This window comes from Xenopus laevis, chromosome 5L (genome assembly GCF_017654675.1).
Source record: "Xenopus laevis strain J_2021 chromosome 5L, Xenopus_laevis_v10.1, whole genome shotgun sequence".
In the NCBI taxonomy this organism is placed as follows: Eukaryota; Metazoa; Chordata; class Amphibia; order Anura; family Pipidae; genus Xenopus; species Xenopus laevis.
In genome coordinates this window covers 139163767-139185597 of record NC_054379.1, presented here as the reverse complement: position 1 = coordinate 139185597, position 21831 = coordinate 139163767, and the positions used below count along the sequence as shown (strand labels likewise).

Here is a 21831-nt window from a genome sequence, read left to right as displayed (position 1 = left end):
ACCCTTTAATTACAGATAAGAGGCCAGGGCATTATTCCCAGTCACTATAAATGAGGGAAGTGAATTTTTTTAAAAGTCTTTAATTTTGCATTTAACAATAACACAGAGGTTAGTGATTTTTAAGCTTTTTGTCTCCCGCTCAAGAAGCTACAAACCACTCAGGATCTTAAAGGATCCACGCTGCCCTGTACACCAATACCTTCACAGTTGCCACGCTTTCTGAAAAAAAGCCTTCCTGTGTTTTCATCTTTCTTGCCCGTTGATAAAATCGTCAACAATTGTCATTTTCACCGGCCGGGCCAGGAAGATACTGGCCATGAGCCAACCCTGTAGTCATATTATTTGATTATAAAAATGCATAACAAATACCTGGCATAAAATGAGTCAGGTATAATAACAGCTGTAAGGGAGCATTGTAACCAGCTGGTACCATCAATATGCCTTTTGCCTGGCGCCCAAGCTGGTGCTGAACTACAAGACCCTAAATGATGATGTAGATGGAGTTGTATTTCAGCAACAGCAAGTGAGCCACAGGCTAAAGGCATTTTTTTCTGAAATAAGGAAGAGATTATGACAAGGTTTAAAAGAAAACAGCCCCTAATGGCTTTTGAAGATTGAAAATGGACATGAGAGATTTAAGAGAATGCTGGGAATTGTAGTTCAATAACATCTGGAGAGACAAGTTTTCGAGTGCTGTCCCAGCTTCGTGCTTAAGAGCAGTGATATAAAAAGAGCCCTGTTTACAGATTAAATGGTTTCGACCAATGTATGTTGTACCTACATACAGACAGGCTACACATCAGTAAATATCCCAGTCACTATGGGACACACACAACTGCATGGCACGCGTTTAAGTCACAATTCTGTCATACTCACATATTTTCCCCCGCAGGCTCTGCAGTAGCCGCACGGGGGCCGCGGGCGGATCCCCGACCTCTCCTCCACCCCCTTCCCGCTGCTCTCCCGCCATGTCTGGCGGCACTAGAGCCCCAATCGGTTAGTCCTACTCCGCCTGCCGAACTACTTTGTCCAAGTGTGTGAGAGGCAAGAATGGTAAACCTAAGGCGGAGTGATACCTGATGCTGCGTCACATCTAGGGGCGGCGGTAAATAGTTTGGGCGGGGTTTCATTGACGGAAACTAGGTGCCGGCTGTTTGTAGTGAGAGATATAGCTGGAAAAGCTGCTGGCCACATTGTGTTACCATTATTTTAGGCATCAAGAAAGCTATAATGTCTGTCATTTGGAAATGTACAACACGTCACACGTATAGTTCTTTGAAGGTGTACTTCCTCTTTTATTACATATGTACCAGCAGGGTCGCCATTAGAAATCACAGGGCCCCATACAACATTTTCAGGGCCCACACCTGTCCCCATTAAAGTATTTTTTTAAAAATTGCCTTTCAGCCCCCCCCCTACAAGTTAAAAAAGAACATTGGAGCTAGGGCTCCCCATAAAAGTTTTTTTTTAAAAAACATTGGTGCCAGGTAAAATACCGGCCTTCCTATATATTTATCTTTTTCCCCTATTAATAACATTGGGATCAGCCATCACTTTTACCGGCCAGGTGGCAACCCTAGTGCCAGGGCCCTAAAAAAAAATGTGTGGCCCCAGAGAATATTTTTTTTAAAAAAAATTGGTGGCATGGGCCTATAGAGTTTTCGTTACTTCGGATCTTTTTGCAGCTTCGGGATTTAAATTTCAGGTGTTTTCAATTTCGGTTGTTTTCGTGACTTCTGGTGTTTTCGCTTCAGGACTTCAATCTTGGGTGTTTTCGTGACTTCGGGTCTTTTCGCCGCTTCAGGACTTCAATATCGGCTGTTTTCGTGACTTTGGTTCTTTTCGCAGCTTCAGGACTTCAACTTCAATATTGGGTGTTTTCTTGACTTCGGGTCTTTTCACCGCTACAGGATTTCAATTTTGTCTGTTTTTGTGACTTCTGAACTTTTCGCCGCTTCAGGATTTCAATTTAGTCTGTTTTCGCAACTTTGGGACTTTTCGCACTTCGGGACTTCAGCTGTTTGACGGTTCGGGACATGGCTTCAAAGCCTGGCTCTTTTGAAAACTGCAGCACAGCCGGGCGCCCCTTTAGGCCCAGGCCAGGTACAGTTGTACCACCTGTGCCCCCTTAATGGCGGCCCTGTGTACCAGTGCCACAAACACAATGACAGTTTTGGCATGGTTTGACCATGTAGTGTTTTTTTCTGTCTCCCCAGAGTTCATATTTATAATATATGGGCCAGAAGAAATAATATTCATAATTCCCTAATTATGTTTATTCTGCCTCAGCTATGTTTTCTCTTCACAAGGAGCCCCCCAGCTCTGCCACTGTCTTCACTCAATGTGCAAAAAGTAGGAAGGCTAAATATCAGTAATATATTTGACACCTGTCTGATATTTTTCTGACCTAGCCTCCAATGTTGTTAATAGAAACAAAAATGTTTTTCTCCTTCTAGGGAAAAAATGCACTGTTCTGATGCACCAGAGAAAGCAATGCAGCTATTTTACTTTTATTTCACTGGGTTGTTGCATTTTTTCTTAAAAGGAATACCTGCCTGAAAAAAAAAAAACTTGTGATTTGGTCCCCCCCAGCAATCCAGGGTTCCATTGTCCTTTAAAATAGCAAAAAGACGGCCTTGTATATTCAGGGCCTTTCAATATCTTTGTGCTACCTTGGGCCCTACTGAGTTTGGGGTACTAGAAGGCCTGGGTTGGCAATCTACACATTCTGGTAAATGCCAGAGAAGGGAGTAATTTATAACCCAAAATTGTATGGAAGTAGAATCAAGAGATTTCCAATGCATTGAAATGGCATTTTTTTAGCATAATACAATCATACCTCCCAACTGTCCCTTTTTCAGGAGGGACAGTCCCTCTTTTGACAGTTCAACCCTCAGTCCCTCATTTGTACTGGAAAGTCCCTATTTTCTCTGCACTGAACAGCCAGAAAAAGAAACAAAGTTTCTCACTTAATTGGCTTTTAGCAGAGAGCACAGAACAACTAACAGGTACAAATAAGATACTTTGTAACAATTTTGAGACAAAAAAACAGTTTAGATAAGGAGAATTATTTTCAAACTTTCATAACCTGCCAAATTTTGTAAAATGAACATTGTAATTAGGGGGTGTGGTCACAGAAAGGGCGTGGTCAAAATGTTTCACTGTGCTATGTGCAAAAAAAAATGTTGTCCCTCTTTTTACTTCCAAAATGTTGGGAGGTATGATACAATAGCTGTTAGTAACAACCTGTAGTACCTTGTACTTGTTCCAAAATAAGATATAATTAATCCTTATTAGAGGCAGAACAGTCGTATTGAGTTAAATTCATGTTTAAATTATATTTTAGTAGACTTTAGATATGGAGATCCTGATTTGGGAAATATCACTTATCCAGAAAACCACAGGTCCCAAGCATTCTGGATAACAGGTCACATACCTGTATTTGCAAGGTTCATTATTCAAGACCGAGAACAGGAGACAACTATTTGGATAATCCTTAGGGTAGGACATGCCACAATTGCAGAAAGCAGCAGAGGAAGGAATATGATCCTATATACAACCAGGTCATGTAGTTCATAGAGGGTCCATTGCATGACTATAGAGAATTGTGGGGAAAAAAGTAATAATTAGAACTTTAGAAAGGGTTATAACTTTATCCCATGAGATTAAGTTGGGCCTCCACCATCCCATATATATGCTTAATCGTCTAACCCCTGATTCCTTCCAACACATGCACACATTTACATGACCCATGTACCACCCCCTTGCAGTCTTTACTGGGCCTCTCACAGTCATGAGGTCTTTTTTCCTGATACTTACATCACTGGGTTTTGGTCCTACCAGGAACATCTAACAGTAATTCCCTAGACAGGTGAAGGGAAATACACGTGGAGGTTAAAGGTATAATGTAAACAGTTATATTGTAGGATAGATTGCATGTTGATCATGAGGCTCCTTTTTGTTATTGCTATTCACATCCTTCTTTTTTATGCAAACTGCTATGTAGTTGCTGGTGTGTGTGCTAAGCTGCCAGTTTAAGGCTAATGTCAAATGTGGTGGTTTCTCCACTGGCGTAAATAAGGGTTATTTGTCAAGCACCTAGTCAAAACAGTATATTACCACTAAGTATGTGATAGATGTTAGACCTAACACAAAAACACCAAAGGGAAAACATAAAATATCACCTCATAATGCCCGTTCCTAATTCCTTTGACTTCTGCCTACCACACATGCCTGCACACATGCGGTGGATTTTGGCCTGAAAAGAAATCCAAAATCAGTGCAAAATGATAGACAGATGCCATTGAAGTAAGTGGCATGAGCATTATAATGCCCTAATTGCATCTAAATGTTGGTGGAAAATATACCACCCTGGCATTAGACTTGGGCTCGTTTGAAATATAGAAGGAAATAAAGAAGATCACAGCGGCTCATGGAGTCATGGAGATTTTGCACGAGTTTTTAAAGAAGCCAGAGGCATAGTTTTAAGCTTGAGAATCCAGAAAAAGAACAGCATGGCTATGAAAGCAGTAAATTGTAGTTAAGAGTTCAATGGTACAAGCAAAGATGATATTGTGATATAAGTGTGATCTGAAGTCAGGAGCATCCCAAATCAAGCTGGGAGCTAGAAGTTAGAATGAATGGAGTTGAACAATGGTAGTATTCAGTATATATAGGGTGCTCTTGAAAAAAAAGCCCTTAAAAGTCAGCTGCTCTGGGATACTAGCAGAATAAAACGGTGGAGTTGAGATATGATACAACACAGATGAAACAAGTAATACAGAGAATAAAGCACTTTGTTTTTACTATATGCCTTTTAACACTGTATGGAAATGCACACTATTTACTTTTACTAAACATAAAAATCATGATTCTAACCCCTAAATAATCAAATATATACTATTTTATATTCATTTTTGTCTCGGTTCTGTTTGGGTCTTTTGTATTTTTTCTGGTGTCTTTATAGATTAAATACTTAATTCAGAACATTTTGTCTCATTTGTCATTCTCAAAGTGTATTTTAAGTTAACGCAATTTTTATAGGTTAAATACTTAATTCAGAACATTTTGTCTCATTTGTCATTCTCAAAGTGTATTTTAAGGTAACGCAATTTTACAGCGTATAAAAACTATCCTATATAGGTAATTTTATGAACCTTCCAAACAGGGAGGAGTGCCTAGAGATCCGATACCTGCACACAATTGGCCAGTTCTTTGTCTTAGTCTGTCACCAAAGCCCAGTGAGAGGAAGGGAGTAGGCATGGATGATTAAATAGTAGTCCTAGGAATATTTTAAAGAGGAAGTTAATGCTTACCTCTTAGAATGTTATAGCTGGACCTATTTTTGGCAACTGTTGAGTTGGCTTTTACTATTCATTTTGTATGGTTTTAACTTTCCAGAATGCAACTGAAAATGCTAAAAGGTTATCCCTGGCACCAGAAAATATATCTATTTCACTTTTACTGTTATTAGTTTGTATTGATTATCAATTTTTTGGGCATCTCCTTTTTGTCTTCCCTTTGTTTTCAAAATGGCTCCCTTGTTGTTAGAGAAATTAAGCTCTTGCAGCCAGATAAGAGTTTAAATTCCAAGAGTCACAGAAGTATATTTAAGATGAGTAATACTATTAAGCTTTTTCCCCAGGATTCCCCCCAGCATTATAGTGGGTACCAGTTAAGTAGAACATGACACTAATTGCCAGTGATGTACCAATAAGGGTGCAAATTAGGGTCCATATTGGTAAACCATTCGCAGGTTGCAGGACATAGTTATGGCAATGGGGTGGCATCACTTCTGGCACACCAATGTAATGTGTAGCGTCAAACTTTGCACAAGTCATTGTGACTATTAATGCCAGCTGCCTGTGGAGCCCTGGGGTTAGATTTATCAAAGACTGAAATTAGAGAGTGAATTACCGCCTCTCTCCATTCATTTCTATGGCATTTCTAAAGGTGTATTTATCAAATGGTGAACTTTCACTTTCACCCATTGATAAATACACTTTTAAATGGAATGGACTGAAATGGACTATATTGGGCATCGTTTTTACATAAAGCTTTCTCAACTACAAAATAAAAATCTGAAAATACTCTAAAACAAATACAGCTAAAACCTGTTGAGGTCATGTAGATTATAATGGCAGAGGCCATTGAACCATTTGAAGATGTTTGTAACCTTCATGATGTTTGGGATTTTTTCAGGGGGTTTTACTTGAAAACTCGATTCATCTGAGTGAGTATTTGGGGTTTTCACCCTGAATTCACTGATTCAAGTTTTTGCCATTCTAGTTGTTTCATAAATCAGAAAACATTTGAGTTGTGAGTTTATTCAAGGTATAAAAAACCTCACAAACTAAACCCTTGATAAATAACCCCCTCAATGTTGGTAAGTGTAAGATTAGAAAAAACATAAATGTTATACACTAAATGGTGTATTGGGGGTATCCTTAATTAAGAATAATATGGGAATTTTTGTAGATAACAAGCTGTGTAATTCTAGGCACTGTCAATCAGTGGCTACTAAAGCAAATATAATACTGTCCTGCATAAAAATGCCATTTACTTGAGGGATGAAAACATAATTTTGCCCATTTATAGGTCGCTGGTAAGGCCTCACCTTAAATATGCAGTGCAGTGATATTAAAGCACTAAATGGATTGTTGTGTTATCCACCAGTCAAGTTTACTGCTTATATCTGTTTTGGAGATGTTCAACTAGACTGCTAAAGGGGACGGAGGATTTAAAGTATGAGGCTAGACTGTCATGGTTGGGGTTGGTTTCTCTGTAGAAAAGGCAATTGTGAGGGGTCCTAATTACTCTTTACAAGTACATTAAATTACATTATTAACAGATAGCAAGGGATCTTTACTTTGGAAAATAACATCAACAGGCCACCCCTTTAGACGAAAGGTACAGAACGTTCATCTGAAGCAGTGTAGGTGGTTTTTCACAGTAAAGGCAGTGACGTTGTAGAATGCCGTGTCGGATGATGGTGGTAGATCCTTTTAATGCCTTTAAGAGTGGCTTGGATGTTTTCTTGAACAAGCATAATATTAAAGTTTATTGTGAGCTTAAAGGGGATCCGTCACCCAAATACATTATTCAAAATCCTATTTTATCACATTAGTTAAGCAAAATGAACTTTAATTACACTATATAAATTATTTGAATCTTGTTTCCTTCAGTCTGGGAATGCATAATTATAGCAAGCAGGCAGCAGCCATTTTGTGGACACTGTTATTAAAGGAAAACTATACCCCCAAAATGAATACTTAAGCAACAGATAGTTTATATCAAATTGAATGACATATTAAAGAATCTTACCAAACTGGAATATATATTTACATAAATATTGCTCTTTTACATCTCTTGCCTTGAACCACCATTTCTTGACTCTATCTGTGCTGCCTCAGAGATCACCTGACCAGAAATACTACAACACTAAGGGGCTGATTCACTATGGGTCGAATATCGAGGGTTAATTAACCCTCGATATTCGACTAGGAATTGAAATCCTTCGACTTCGAATATCGAAGTCGAAGGATTTTGCGCAAATACTGCGATCGAAGGATTATTCCTTCGATCGAACGATTAAATCCTTCGAATCGAACGATTCGAAGGATTTTAATCCAACGATCGAAGGAATAGCCTTCGATCAAAAAAACTTAGGCAAGCCTATGGGGACCTTCCCCATAGGCTAACATTGACTTCGGTAGCTTTTATCTGCCAAACTAGGGGGTCGAAGTTTTTTTTAAAGAGACAGTACTTCGACTATCAAATGGTCGAATAGTCGAACGATTTTTAGTTCGAATCCTTCGATTCGAAGTCGTAGTCGAAGGTCGAAGTAGCCCATTCGATGGTCGAAGTAGCCCAAAAAAACCTTCGAAATTCGAAGTTTTTTTACTTCGAATCCTTCACTCGAATTTAGTGAATCAGCCCCTAACTGTAACAGGAAGAAGTGAGGAAGCAAAAGGCAGAACTCTGTCTGTTAATTGGCTCATGTGACCTTACATGTGGTTTGTATGTGTGCACAGTGAATCTTACGATCTCAGGGGGCAGCCCTTATTTTTTAAAATGGCAATTTTCTATTTATGATTACCCAATGGCACATACTACTAAAAAAGTATATTATTACATGAAGCAGGGTTTTACACATGAGCTGTTTTACTCAGTATCTTTTAATAGAGACCTACATTGTTTGGGGGGTACAGTTTTCCTTTAAGACAAGCCTTGCATCATCTCAGAATCTTGTTTGTGCACCAGAATGGGGGACCCGATGTCCATCCCCATGCCCTGGATAATTAAATGGTAAAGAGAACGGGGGAATGTGTGGAGAGCAGTGACATCTAGGAAGTGCTAAATGGAAAGTGAAAGTAATTATCTGCACCGCCTCTATGCCTAGGCATAGAGGAGGGGCAGACAATATTTGATTGACAGCTCAGATTTTTAAATGAGCTCACAACAGCTATGAATGCTTTAATAAAAAATAGAAATTGGATTTCATGTTTAATTTGAAAAGGACTTTTATTATACAGATTTTTGTGTCTGGGTGACAGGTCCACTTTTAGATCTACAGCTAGTTAGTACAGTATAAATATTGATATACAGAGTAGTTATATATGTGAGTATATAGATAGGTCCACCATTTTCACCATCTTTTAACTACCTCCCCTTAGATAACACACAGGGGAAACTATTAATCACATCACAAAACAATATTACAGAATTTATTTTTTATTCTATTTCTCCAATATTTCTACCAAGTTGGTGAAGAAGAATTTGAGTCTAAATAAATAAACCGCACAAACATTTTTTTGAAAATGCATCGTGTTGGTTATCTTTCATCCACAAAACAGAAAAAACTAAGATGACATCTTAACATTTCCCATCTATAGCAACAGTTATTTAAGTCTCTCTGAGGAGCAAGAGCAGAGGGAATTCTTTCGATTTGTTTTCTTTCAGATCTTTGCGAAAAATTCACACAATTTCACTGCATTTTTATTGTCTAAAATAATGGTGTAAAAGTGAGATTATGGAACCTTAACACTGTATTAACAAAAGGAAATGAAAGCTGTTTTATATAATTTAGTATTCAAAGTTTGTCCCTAGAGACCAATAAACACAAAGCAGTTTTAGATCAAAGGGGTTCCACAAAGGTTTATGAGAGAAGAAACACCATGGTTTGGTTTAACTTGACCTATTATATAAAGACACAAATATATATATATATAAAAATACACATTTGATACATGATTAAAGCAATTTACCAACTGCCATTATCAGTCTCCTTTTGGTCTTGATATATTTATGTGAATATTTTTATCAATACAATAGGAAGGAAACAGGGTCGTTAAAGGAACAGTAACACCCAAAAATGAAAGTGTTTTAAAGTGATGAGCATGTAATATACTGTTGCGCTGCACTGGTAAAACTTGTGTGTTTGCTTCAGACTCTTCTATAGTTTATATAAACAAGCTGCTGTGTGGCCATGGGGGCAGCCATTCAAATCTGAAAAAGGAGAAAAGGCACAGGATACACAGCAGATAACAGGTAAGCTCTGTAGTCTACAATGGAATTCTTCAGAACTGTTATCTGTTATCTTCTGTGAATCCTGTGCTTGAATGGCTGCCCCCATGGCTACACAGCATAAACTATAGTAGTGTTTCGGAAGCAAACAAACCAGTTTTACGAGTGCAGGGCAACAGTAAATTATATTGTCATTTCGTTTGATAAATGGCCCAAAATAACGTGAAATAAAAAATGTACCTGTTCCAAAAAAGTTGCTTTATAACTGGAATACTGGTATGTTCTAGATATCCAATAGCAAAGGGAATGTTTTGCTCTCCTTAAACATTAGTGCATAAATACAGTGATGGTGCAACTCATATATATAGGAGCAGTTGTCATTTCCTAGTTATAGCTTTAATTATTCCTAATTGTGGGTGATCTCTATGGTACCTAATACAAATGGAAACCATTTCTGAGCTTTAATTTATAAGAGCAAGTAAAACTTAGTCTCTGTAAAAATGAACAATGAAATTCTTGATGAATGAGATTCAAGTGAGAGAAAAACTTTTGTTTTGGCATATTGCTAAATAAACAAATTTGTTGAACCTGCATTCATTTACAATGTGGTCAATATAATAGGCCTGCTTTACTCCTAGTTGAAATCAACTTTCTATGCTGAAAGTTCAGGAGCATAAGACTGGGCCTCACTTATATTTGGATGAGTTACAATTTTCAATTGTTCCTACTATAAATTAACAACTTACATATTTTGCAATATATGGATGGACAGTGCCTGATTTATTTATTTTATATATGGAGGGTATTATATTAGTAGTTTATTGCACAAAAGGTTTTACTGTCCTTTACTATATTGATATGCTTTTAGAGAATTTTATTTTATTGTCTGTCAGTTTGGGAATATCCATTCAATGATAATTTTCATATATTCTGGGTTAGGGGTTGTGGAGAGAAAGCCAAATTAAATATGAAAAATATCTACATGGCTACAGAACTCTTTTAAATCTTATCATCTCTACAGAGAGTGAGAACTCTCTGTGTTTGTGTTTATAATTTTATTATTTGTCATAACTGTTTAGCAGGCATTATCTCCATCAACCCATATTACCTTTCTAGAGTGATGTTGTTTCTATATGTGATCAGTTCCCCTCCTCTCTAACTTCCTCAACACATTGGCTTTATATTATCTTCTCACATCTAGGGGCACATTTACTAAGGATCGAATATCGAGGGTTAATTAACCCTCGAATTCGACCCTCGAGGTAAAATCCTTCGACTTCGAATATCGAAGTCGAAGGATTTACCGCAAATCCTACGATCGATCGATTGAAGGAAAAATACTTCAATCGAACGATGAAATCCTTTGAATCTAAAGCTTTGAAAACTTATGGGGAAGGTCCCCATAGGATAACATTGTAGCTCGGTAGGTTTAAAGTGGCAAAGTATGTAGTCTAAGTTTTTTTTAAAGAGACAGTACTTCGACTATCGAAGGGTCGAATACTCGAACGATTTCGACATTGCACACTAAAAAACCTTCGAAATTTGAAGTTTTTTAACTTTTTTACTAATCCTTCACTCGAGCTTAGTAAATGTGCCCCCTACTGTTATTCCACCCAGCTAGTTTGTCTATATTTTACCAAGCTCGAGACTAACTTTCCCATTGCTGTCTCTCACCTCCCATACTCCCATAATGCAATCTCAATATAGTGTAATATAAAGAAATGTTTGTCTAACCTTATTAGGCAGTTAAAAATAATGAATGAATATGTTTGCTTTGATTCTTAGATATATAATTAAACCAGGGGCCATTTACAATTACATTGTTGCCCCCTTTGTGCTCATTCATGAAGCACTTGTGCCCAGGATCTTGCCCTCTGTACCCTATGCTGGATAAAAAAAAGTGCAAAGTGCACAGCGCAGTGGCATCAGTAGCACAAGTCCATTGCAGCCTGTGCCCACCAGTGCTTCCTAGTTTGCATGTCCGAATGATGCAAATGGAGAGAGGCATGTAGGTGTCCCATCACCCGGCTGCTGCCGCTTGTGAATACAACACTGCTAAAAACAGGCAGCTCTGAATTCATGGAGCATATCCAGATTTTTCACTCAGACTTGTAGTATAAATACCTGCAGTTATTCAGAAAAAAACAGGGCATGTTGCAGTTGTGCAAAACACATGGCAGTTTGCACCCGTTTTATGCACTTACTGTGGGGTCAACAACCATTTATTACCTTTTAGGGAGCGCAATGGATCCTGCACACTAATTGGCTTGGAAACATATTACCTTCCAACCAAAACACATACGTATTTACTGTGGATGCATTCTTATTATATGTCATCTCTTTTTATAATAAGTATGTATACATGTATTTTCGTTACAAAGTAAACCTTTAACTCTTTTCTTATTAAATCAAATTATTAATGAAATGCTATAAACCAAAACCAATACAAAATCCATGTGAATTGTATTACATTCTTTACATTATAAAGCATAAAATTCCATTCCAGTGCTAGTTTTATGCGGGCATTTTTTTCACTTTGCTAAGAAATAATAAACATTACTAATGAAACTAGATATTAACGTCTCTTTCAAAAATGCTTTGTATCATAAATATAAATATATATATGTGTATATATTTCCTGCTACTTTGTATTCCTTTTGCACTATTGTGCAATGCACTTTTTAAAATCTTACCTTGATAAAGTGTCTTGAAAGAAATTTAATTGTATTTGGAATTATTGGTTCCTTGGTCAAGATCAGTTACTTGGTCAAGAACTTATTTTATTCCTCTATACTTTGCTTCATTTATTGCATAATTAAAAACATGTTCAGGTGCATACACTACACTGTAAATAATTGACTTTTTAAAACTCTTGACACTTCCGTTTTAAAGTGTTTTAAAGCAATTGGCAACATATATGTTTATAGTTTTTTGATTCCTAAATAAAAAAACAACACATTCAGCTTCCATTGGGTGTATTGCACTGAGCATACACATACCAATTTGCTATGTCAGTTTGGTTGTGTTTTATTTGACAAATGATTACATTTGTGATTCACAACCTACTGTGAAACAGTCAAAGCTCTCCCTCATTTTCAAAGTATTGTACGAATAGATATGAACAGCTTGATAAATCTCTCAATCTGTGAAGACAATGTTTTTATACTAAATTTTATATTTTGAGGGATATCTTGTCATACACTGGAAAAAAACATTTTTATTCTAACCCCTTTTGAATTTTCTTATATTGCAATTGTGAATAACAATTGTCTGTTTGTCATGATCATTAATTTTATCATTTAAAATTCTTTCAAAAATACTTGCATAGAATAAATGGTCTGCTTTTTAATATTTGGAATTTCGATTCTAAAAATCTTGAGAATCTAAAGTGTTGCACAATTCAGTTAAGAAGTTTAAACTGCGGTTCAGTTAAAGACACTGTCAGATATGTTGGCAGATCAATTTATGCATTAACAACATTATAATCTTCTTTAAACTCTTTTTTGTGGTACTGACGTTATTCTTCTCAACCTCCTTGTAGTAAGCATTGCCCTAGACAATACAGTAATACAGATGTAATATTTATGGTAAATTAGTTAGGCTATGCTAACTTTAGCTACCAATCAGAAATTCATTTGTACCACATAAACAGTTATAGTATTAGGGTTACCATAAAGTACCATAAAGAACTAGTTGATTAAGGGAACTATATAACCTCAAATCCCTTTACAAAGTGTTGTTTGTAGTTGAAAAAACTGCAACTAATTGCAATTAAAAAAAGAAGCTACATGGACTCCATAGACGGCGCTCTCCTGCTGCCTGTGCTCTTTTTAATACATTCTAGGTTAATTTGCTATATAGATGACATGAATTTACAGCAAAGGGAAAAACACTAACACTTGAGCTCTAATGCTTGCTTAATATCCTTGGATTTTAGAGCCATCTTTAAAGCACTGTTTTACAATACATTACAGAATTGGCTGATGCCCAAGGGAAGCAACTGGCAAAAACGCTTAACAAATGTGTAGCTGTGTATCCTACAACTCACGTAATTGGTTTGGTTTGTGTTTCACCACCTTAAGGAACAAAAGAATCAAAGCTTGTCATTGTCTTTAATTCAGTAAAAGTCTTTGTGCACTCTCTTGTGGAAGAATTGTCAGAGTTCATACCCTCCTCGAAACTATAGTGTCGTGTTTTCCAGTGCTTCCAGCTTTTTGGAACCTCCATTAAGACAGAGCCATGCTCACCCACTGGTGGCATTGCTGATGGAGTCCCAAGTCTGCTTTCAGGCAGCTCTTCTGGTGCTAAACTCTCAGCAATATGAGTGGTACCTTTATTATGTGAGGAATTGTCTCTAATACCACCATCAAATGACAGTAATAAAGCTTCATTGTCTTCAAAGGAATCAGCAACACTTTCAGGCACATTTGTGACTTCACTAGTCTTTGTTAAATCCATAATTTTGCATGCAGTACTCGTAGATGCTCCCCAGCTCTCTGTTGCTGCAATTTCCTTCCGTTCTTTTTGCTTCAGACTCCTTAGATAATGTTTCTTTTGGTGCATTCCTAGAGCCGCTGCAGTTTTGCAAATTTTGGAACACTGGATACAAACAAAACCTTTAACACTGCGTTCTGTTTGATGTCTTTGCTCATGGTTCTTTTTTGTGCAGAGATACAGGAATTGCTGTGGGCAGAACTGGCAGCCATACAGTTTTTCTCCTGTATGGATCCTCTCATGCTTTTTTAAGGTTTCATTTAAGATAAATGACTTACTACAGTATTGACACATAAAGTTTTTCACACCCATGTGAATGCGTGCATGTTTGTTTAGATTTCCAGGGAATGAGAAGCACTTTCCACAAGTTGTGCATGGGTAGGGCTTCTCTCCTGTGTGACAACGCATGTGAACCTTTAAAGTTGATGGATTCCGAAATGACTTTTGACAAAGTTCACAAAAACAGGGCTTAGTGGCTAGCTGCCAGTCAGAGACATCAATGTCTTCTGCAGCTGAATTTTCAGTATACTCAGCAGTCTGTAGATGTTCTTCCTTGCCTCTTTCACTCTCTTCAGTTACATTCCTTGATATATCTTTAGTGTCTGCTTCTTCATGATTTTCCACATCTGACCTCTTATTGCTGTGTTTCTTCCTTTTCTTTAGCTTTCTAAATTTCTTAAAGTGCTTGGATTTTTTCTTGGGCTTATAGTTGTAATATGGCCGCCATGGTTTATCAGATACATCTTGGTCACTAAGATCATCACACATCTCTTCCATCTTTGCAGATTCTGATTTTCGAAGTCGGCTAGAGCTCCTTTCTTTCCTCTCTTCTTCAGAATCTTGATTTGATTTGTCTGCTCTTGATCTTGAATGTTTTGGTCGTACACTTTTTCTAAAAAACAGTGATGACCCAGAAATTTGACGTTTTACCAAAGCTTCACTTCCGATCTTTACAGTGATCTTGCAAAGTGGAGCAATTCCACTGTTCACAAGAGTTCCAGGTAAGGCTGGTTTGGCTATGTATGTTTCTGTTTTATTTCCATGTTTGATTACACTTTTGCTTTTCTTTACAGGGACAGGAGAAAATAAGTCTAGTTCTTCCTGCTGAACATCTTTTGCTTTGCTGTCTTCATAACTCATCTCTTTTATGGATTGCGAATCTACTACCCCTATGCCAGTTTCTTGAGAACTACTACTATCCCTCTTTGGGGATACAATGGTTCTTCCATGGTAACAACTTACCCCATTTGTTGATGATGTTGCTGTTACTGAATTTCCATGCATAATTACAGAAGATGTTCTACTGCTGTGCATTATCACAGAAGGTGCAGAGCTGGTAGAGTTAATAACAGAGGGCATATTCTGGGTTTCATTACCAAAATAACTGACTACAGCATTACACCCTGTTGGAGTTGAGTTGGCATTATGAAGAGGAGAATTATCTTTCTTTTCAGGCAGTGCGCTTATATTTTCAGAGTGTGAAACTTCAAATGGCCAAGTATTCTGGTTTATGTTTGAGCTTGAAATATTGTGTGGTGTATCAGAAGAGCAAGGCAGGTTCTCCTGGCTTTCCAAATTAAAAGGCTGAGAGCCTAATGAATTCTGAACAACGGCTGCTGTGTTAAAGGAACTATGACCTTGAAAACGTATTCCTGTGTTTGCAGAGGTGTCATTTGCAGAAGTTTTCATGGATATTCTTTTATTTTTCATAGGCAAAAGTCTATAAAGCTTGTATGGATAAATGCTAGGTTTCAGACCTCTATTGGCAGTTTTGTTGACCACTCCCATTCTTGGATCAATTCCATGGGAAGATTTTTGATGATTTTTAAGGATATAATAAGTCATGAATGTTTCTAAGCAAAATATACACTGATATCGTCTGTCACCTGTGTGCCAGATTTCATGTTTAGTACGATATTCGGCTAAGGCAAAGACTTTGTTGCAGTAATGACAAGGATATGATTTCCTCCATGAATGGACATTTGAATGTCTTCGAAGACTTGAAAGAGTAACATAGTTCCGCTTGCAAACAATGCACACATAAAAAATCTTACCATCTACTATCTTTACAAAATGGTCTGATCCAGGAGTGGTAATATTTGGAAGAGAATTTTGGTCAGATATTTGATCTAAAGAATTATTTGATGTCTCTAAAGTAGTATCCCCTGAAAGACTGCCTGTTATTTTAGTATCTCTATCAGTGTGCACCATCTTAAAGCATATCTGTTCATGTCGCTGCAGTCGTTTCAAATGTGCAAACTCTTTGCTGCAGTTTTTACAGTTAAATATCTCTTGGCGTTTTTTAGGTTGTGGATACAACAAAGATGGATCATGGAAGGACTGGTCGGCTGGTGAGTTATTTGAAGGAAGCTGTGCCACCCCGTTTTCAATGTCTTTATAGAAATCTGAAGGAGTAATTTCTTGATCCTTGACATCTGGGCAATTCAAGCTCTTTACACTGTTAGAGGTACAGCTTTGTTTTGTTGTCTGTGGTATAACACACTGCTGTTCAAGCACAGGCATGCTACTAGCTGGTAGTGCCTCTTGGATTGTAGGGACAATACAAGGCATTGATCTTTCTTCAGTCCTTGAATCCCTTCTATACAGAAGCTCCCCTGAAGATACAGCATAAGAGTGTTCAGCCAGAGTATTTACTGGTTCGCCATCATTACATACTCCATTCTCACAATGATCTCTACTATTGATCTCTTGCATGGAGCCTGTTGTCTTTTTAAAGTTTGCTCTCAGATCTAGTGGAGAAAAACCACAAACTTCTGTTTCTAGAATGGAAAATGCATTGGTAATTCTAGGTCCGTTGGTAATGGCTACATCATCTCCCTTTTTCTCCACAGTCTCTGATTTCAGACCACTGTCATCACGATACAAAGTAAGCGGCAGTCTATTCTCTGTTTGTGAGGTGCAGAGAGCAGTAGGCAATGCAGATCTTTTACAGCTCGAATTTGCATTTTTTATGTTTTCTAAAAACGCTATTCCCAATTTTTTCCCAGCATCTGCAATATCCCTTAGTGCTCCCTTTCTCTTCACTGCAATCTTAGAACTATAAATATAATTCAGTATCTCTGTAAATGTGTCTGCCTTGAAGTCTGTAAGTTCCAACACATGTCCCTGGATTAAGATGCTTTGACTCAAAAATTGTTTTCTGAAATACAAGCTTGATGCTTCCAAGATATTCCTGTGTGCCTTGAACTTAGTGTCTTCAACCACAATGGTGACATCACATAGGGCTCCCTGCATGCGTTGCTCATTTAAATGACAGAGCAATGTATCGCTGTGAAAACAGTCCACTATGTCTTCTGAGCTGCACATTTTAATCTATAAATACAGGAAAAAACAGGAATTCAGTACCTTCATAAAGAAACTTTTATGGCATGCATGTATTTGTTTTTATGGTGTCATTGGGTGTTATAATGATCAATATATATATATATATATATATATATATATATATATATATATATATATATATATATATATATATATATATATAACACAATACAGGGTTAATGGCACAGGTCTGACTTTCTCCATTTTTCCTGCAGTGTTTTTTTCGTAACATACAAAACTGGGCCAATACTGAATTGTATAGAAAGCAATGTATGTGTTCTTTGTGTCTGTGTGGATTACCTCTAGGTACTCCGGTATACTTCCACACTCCAAAAACATGCAGGCAGGTCATCTTGATTAATTTAACTTGTGTGTGAAAAGAACATTAGACTGTAATCTCTAGGGGGGACACTGAACATGACCACAACACACACAAAAAAATGCCAGTTCAATTCAAACATTAATTAAATATGTATGTGCTGCCAAGCTTATGTTCTAAACAACATTAACGCAAATGAATGGAATAAAAAAATATGAAAGCAAATGCAGCTGGAAAAATTAACCCAAAAGCCCACTCAGAACATAAATAATATTACATGCTGATTAAACATGACATAGAAAACCCAACCAAAAATAAATATGGGCATAGTAGAAGATATAATAAAGTGTGAAATCAGAGCTCACCACAATAAAATTCCATAACTCTCTGTTAATTCCTATGGGATTTTTGGAGGTATATTTATCACTGGGTTATAAACCTGCCCCCAAGTCTCAAAAGTGATTAGCCTGTACCATAGTTTAGCACATAATCAGGGCCGGCCTTAGGCCTATTGGACCAATTGGGCCCAATAGGGCACCGCACCTCTGGGGGGCCCCGCACCACAGGGCAGCACAGATAATATTTCCCTCAGCACATGATGCTGCCTGGCCTGCCCCCAACTTTGAGAGTTCAGCCCATCCCCAAATCCATAGGTCCAGCCCACCCCCAACTCTGATAAGCCAGCCTATCCCCCAACTCCATAGGTCTAGCCTGCCCCCAACTCTCATAGGCCCAGCTTTCCTCCAACCTTGATAGGCCCTGCCTGCCGCAATCCAACCAAGCCTGCTCCCAAGCTGAATTGGCCCAGCCTGCCCCAAACTAATTGGCCCAGTCCACTCTCCTATTTCCTCCCTCTCTCTCTTACCCTGTGTGCCCCTATTATGTGCCCCTATTTCATCCCTCTCACTCTCTTACCTTGTCTGCCCCCTTTCCTTTCTATTTTATGCCTGTATGCCCTTATTTTCCTAAATACTTGGTGTGTCAGTAGCCAGCAACACTTTGTCTAGGGGCCCCGCCAACATGGTCCCAATTGGGCCCCACATTTTATAGGATCAGCCCTGCACATAATAGTGCACATAAATATTTAATTAACATTTTGAGCAGTTGAGCAGGTTTGTTTTGTGTGCTGTCATGGTCAGTGTACCCGAGTACTTAAAGTCCTAGACTCAAATCATTTGCCATAATGTAGATTTGCGATATGGCTGATTGACACCTTGAATTCAACCAACCTCTTATATAACTAATATGTGAAACTGGATGCATATAAAAAATACATGATAGCAACCAGTAATATACAGTGATAGTCAACAGAAATATACGTGCTTTACAGAGATTGTTCATCATTCACATCAGTCTCTGTTTCAGAAGAGCTTAAAAGGATAATTCTACATTCATAAAACATGTCAGGTGCAAAATAACCTTCCTGTGTGTTTATGGACAAAGGAATTAACTATTTGAAGATGCTCTTCAGATCAGAACCAAACTCAGCATTACAAGGCAGTTGAGCTACGGTGCTGCCCATGAAAACACTACCATGCAATTCTGAACAGATATAAACTGGGTCAGTTGATTGTGGTGGTCAAATTGAGGTACTGTGGTCTCCCAATTAGACCACGACTCAAATAGCCAGCCATTATATGAGTAGCTATAAGCCCTAGTGGTTTTGCAGAAGCAAAGGGTTTATGCTCAGAGGTTTAGTATATGACAACCACAACTAGATTGTTTAGTGACTGGGCTCCTAGTGCAGTGCTGCATGCTCTACAAAAATATTTGTGTAGGGACACCCTACAAACTACGTGGCTGGTTCATCTCAAGAGTCCAATTGAAAAATGCATTGATACTCACAGCCCTGCATGCTGCTACTTCCCCTATCCCCCTAAGACATGTGGTGCAAGATAATGATGTCAGAATAAGTAGACATCCAACTTATGTGTGAATAGCTTCCATTTGCCTATTAAACCCTTTCCACTATTGGCTCCTTCTTGTGTCTGTCAAATCTAAAAGTCGGTGATGTGGAAACTTGAGTATACTTGTATACACTTGAGTGGGAGCTGTAAATATGGTCTATTATGTGCAAGCAGGTGCAAAAAAATATAACTTATATTTAAGATAATGGTTCTTTCTGCTTTCAATTTTTAGACTTTTGTGAAAAACTTTTTTATTTCATGATAGTTCCCCTTTAATAAATGGTGATCTAAATCACAGAAAGACCCTTAAACTGGAAAAACAAGCTTTCCAGATAAGAGATCCCATACCATGATGAATTATCTGTATGAATGCACATTTTAGAGTAGATTAATTGTACAATTATCTATATAATACAAAATCTGAAATAACTCACCCTTTTAATTGAGTAAACTGGAAGCCTGAAATACCAGATTCAGAAACCTGAAATACTTCTGTATTTCCCAACCGGTAAATCAGTTCTCCTGGAAAAGAACCATACATGTGACAAAAATCCAAAATGCTGATACAACAAAATAAATCAGTTTGGGAATTTAGTATACAAAAGACTGTGCTATGCTGTCAAAGTTTCAAGACTAGAAAGAAAAGCAGGGCAGTACTCTATGTTGTTTTGAGAGTTGTGGCCCACCTCTTTGGGCTACTAAAATACTGGCCAGTGAGATATTGCCTGTAGTGTGCAGTGAGCTACAATTTAACAATAACTGAATAGCTGAAATTTGGACACCCTAGGAGAAAAAAAATTAAAATATCTATCAGTTATTAAATCATGTAATAATGTTTAATGGAATACTATAATTTGTATATTTATAGCTGAATTGCACTTACTACAGGACAAAACATTTACCATTTTATGGTATCCCTCAGTACTGGCTATGAATACTGTACAGTCTACGAACAAACCCAGTGGACTGTTTCTGCTTCTGCTCTGAGTAACATTTTCCATTAATAGTCATTTTTGGTCAGATTCAATAAAAAAGTGATAAAACACCCCCTGGCCACTACAGAAGGAATGTGGGAGGAAATAAATAGGGCTGAGTCAGAGAACATTTTCATTGAAAAAAAACAAAGCATGAGAAAAATAATTATACATCCTTTTTTAATATTCCCTTTTGACAAAGAAAGGACATACGTTAGTTTGTTGCCAAGAGCATGTTATGGGCAGTCAGTCTGTAGGATGCGTATAGTGTCCAAAGACCAATGATTCCAGCTGATTTTGCATACATGGGCTCAGGTTTGAGTCCAAAGAAATAGGAGTCAAGTAAGCCAATGAGTGGATAACAGCGTTTACAGCCAACATAAGGCCAAGAAAAGACTAAGGCACAGGAGTGGTGCAAACTTGTTATGTGGCTAATACATTTCTCCTTTAAAACTGTGCTGCATTCATTTGCTTATTTATGCTTCACAAATAAACAAGGTTAATTACTTTTAGGGCGATCAAGCAGGTTTCTTAGTCAGCACCTGTCACCTCCTAATTCTTAGAGCCTGGTGCACGTGCAACGGTTTCCAACATGTATCCGTTCACTCACAATTTTCAAATATTCACAGCACCAGTCTTGGATTTCTTTGCTTAAAATGCCTTTATTGAGACATGGGCTCAGACCCCGATACACTTGACTGTGAATATTTGAAAATTACTTTTAGGGTGATGTCACACCAAGCGGATTTTTCTGGAAGCCGTCTGTCATGGGTGCTTCATGCAATTCTTGCCCAAAAATGCACACTTAGGCATGAAAACTGTCTGTACCAATGGTGTCAGCCTGTTTCTGAAAATGGTTGAAATGTCATGGCTACGGCAGACACCTGGTAACGCCAGTAGCATAGAAGCAGTTGTTCCCCTATGAAATGAATGTTTTAAATGTTGTTTTAAACAGCTTATTTGGAACTGCCACTGAAAGCAGTATCTGTCCGTTTCACTGCTCTGACTCCTTGAAATAATGTAGCAGATTAATAGACCTTAAAGAAAATGTATGATGTAGACAGTGATATTTGGGACAGGTTGCTACTGGTCTTTTCCTATTTTACAATTTTCAAATTATTTATGTAGGGGGGTAAATGTTTTGTAAACCTTTATGTCTGTAAGTTCTCCCCAGGAGGATTAGTAGCCAGCTAGGTTTGGGTCCTAATAACAGTTGGGAGGGGGCGTGTAAGGTGTCAGGTTTCCCCCTAGGTGATAAAAAGGGAAG

General features: G+C 37.7%; 2 protein-coding genes across 3 annotated transcripts in view; both read right to left on the bottom strand.

The window, feature by feature from the left end:
- The window catches only part of rasa2.L (RAS p21 protein activator 2 L homeolog), a 68057-nt gene extending 66970 nt beyond the window's left edge, over nucleotides 1-1087 (bottom strand). Inside the window, exon 1 of the mRNA XM_018263950.2 lies at nucleotides 877-1087. Coding sequence (XP_018119439.1) covers nucleotides 877-970 — 94 coding nt within the window. The 5' untranslated portion in view covers nucleotides 971-1087. The remainder of the gene's footprint in view (nucleotides 1-876) is intronic.
- Nucleotides 1088-11873: 10786 nt separating this feature from the next.
- Nucleotides 11874-21831, bottom strand: part of zbtb38.L (zinc finger and BTB domain containing 38 L homeolog) — a 29514-nt gene continuing 19556 nt past the window's right edge. For both annotated transcript variants that reach the window (XM_041563483.1, XM_018263949.2), the window contains exons 3-4: nucleotides 20025-20112; nucleotides 11874-17352 (exon numbers count right to left, since the gene is read on the bottom strand). In XM_041563483.1, the coding sequence (XP_041419417.1) occupies nucleotides 13603-17346 (3744 nt within the window). In that variant the 5' untranslated portion in view covers nucleotides 17347-17352; nucleotides 20025-20112 and the 3' untranslated portion in view covers nucleotides 11874-13602. The remainder of the gene's footprint in view (nucleotides 17353-20024; nucleotides 20113-21831) is intronic.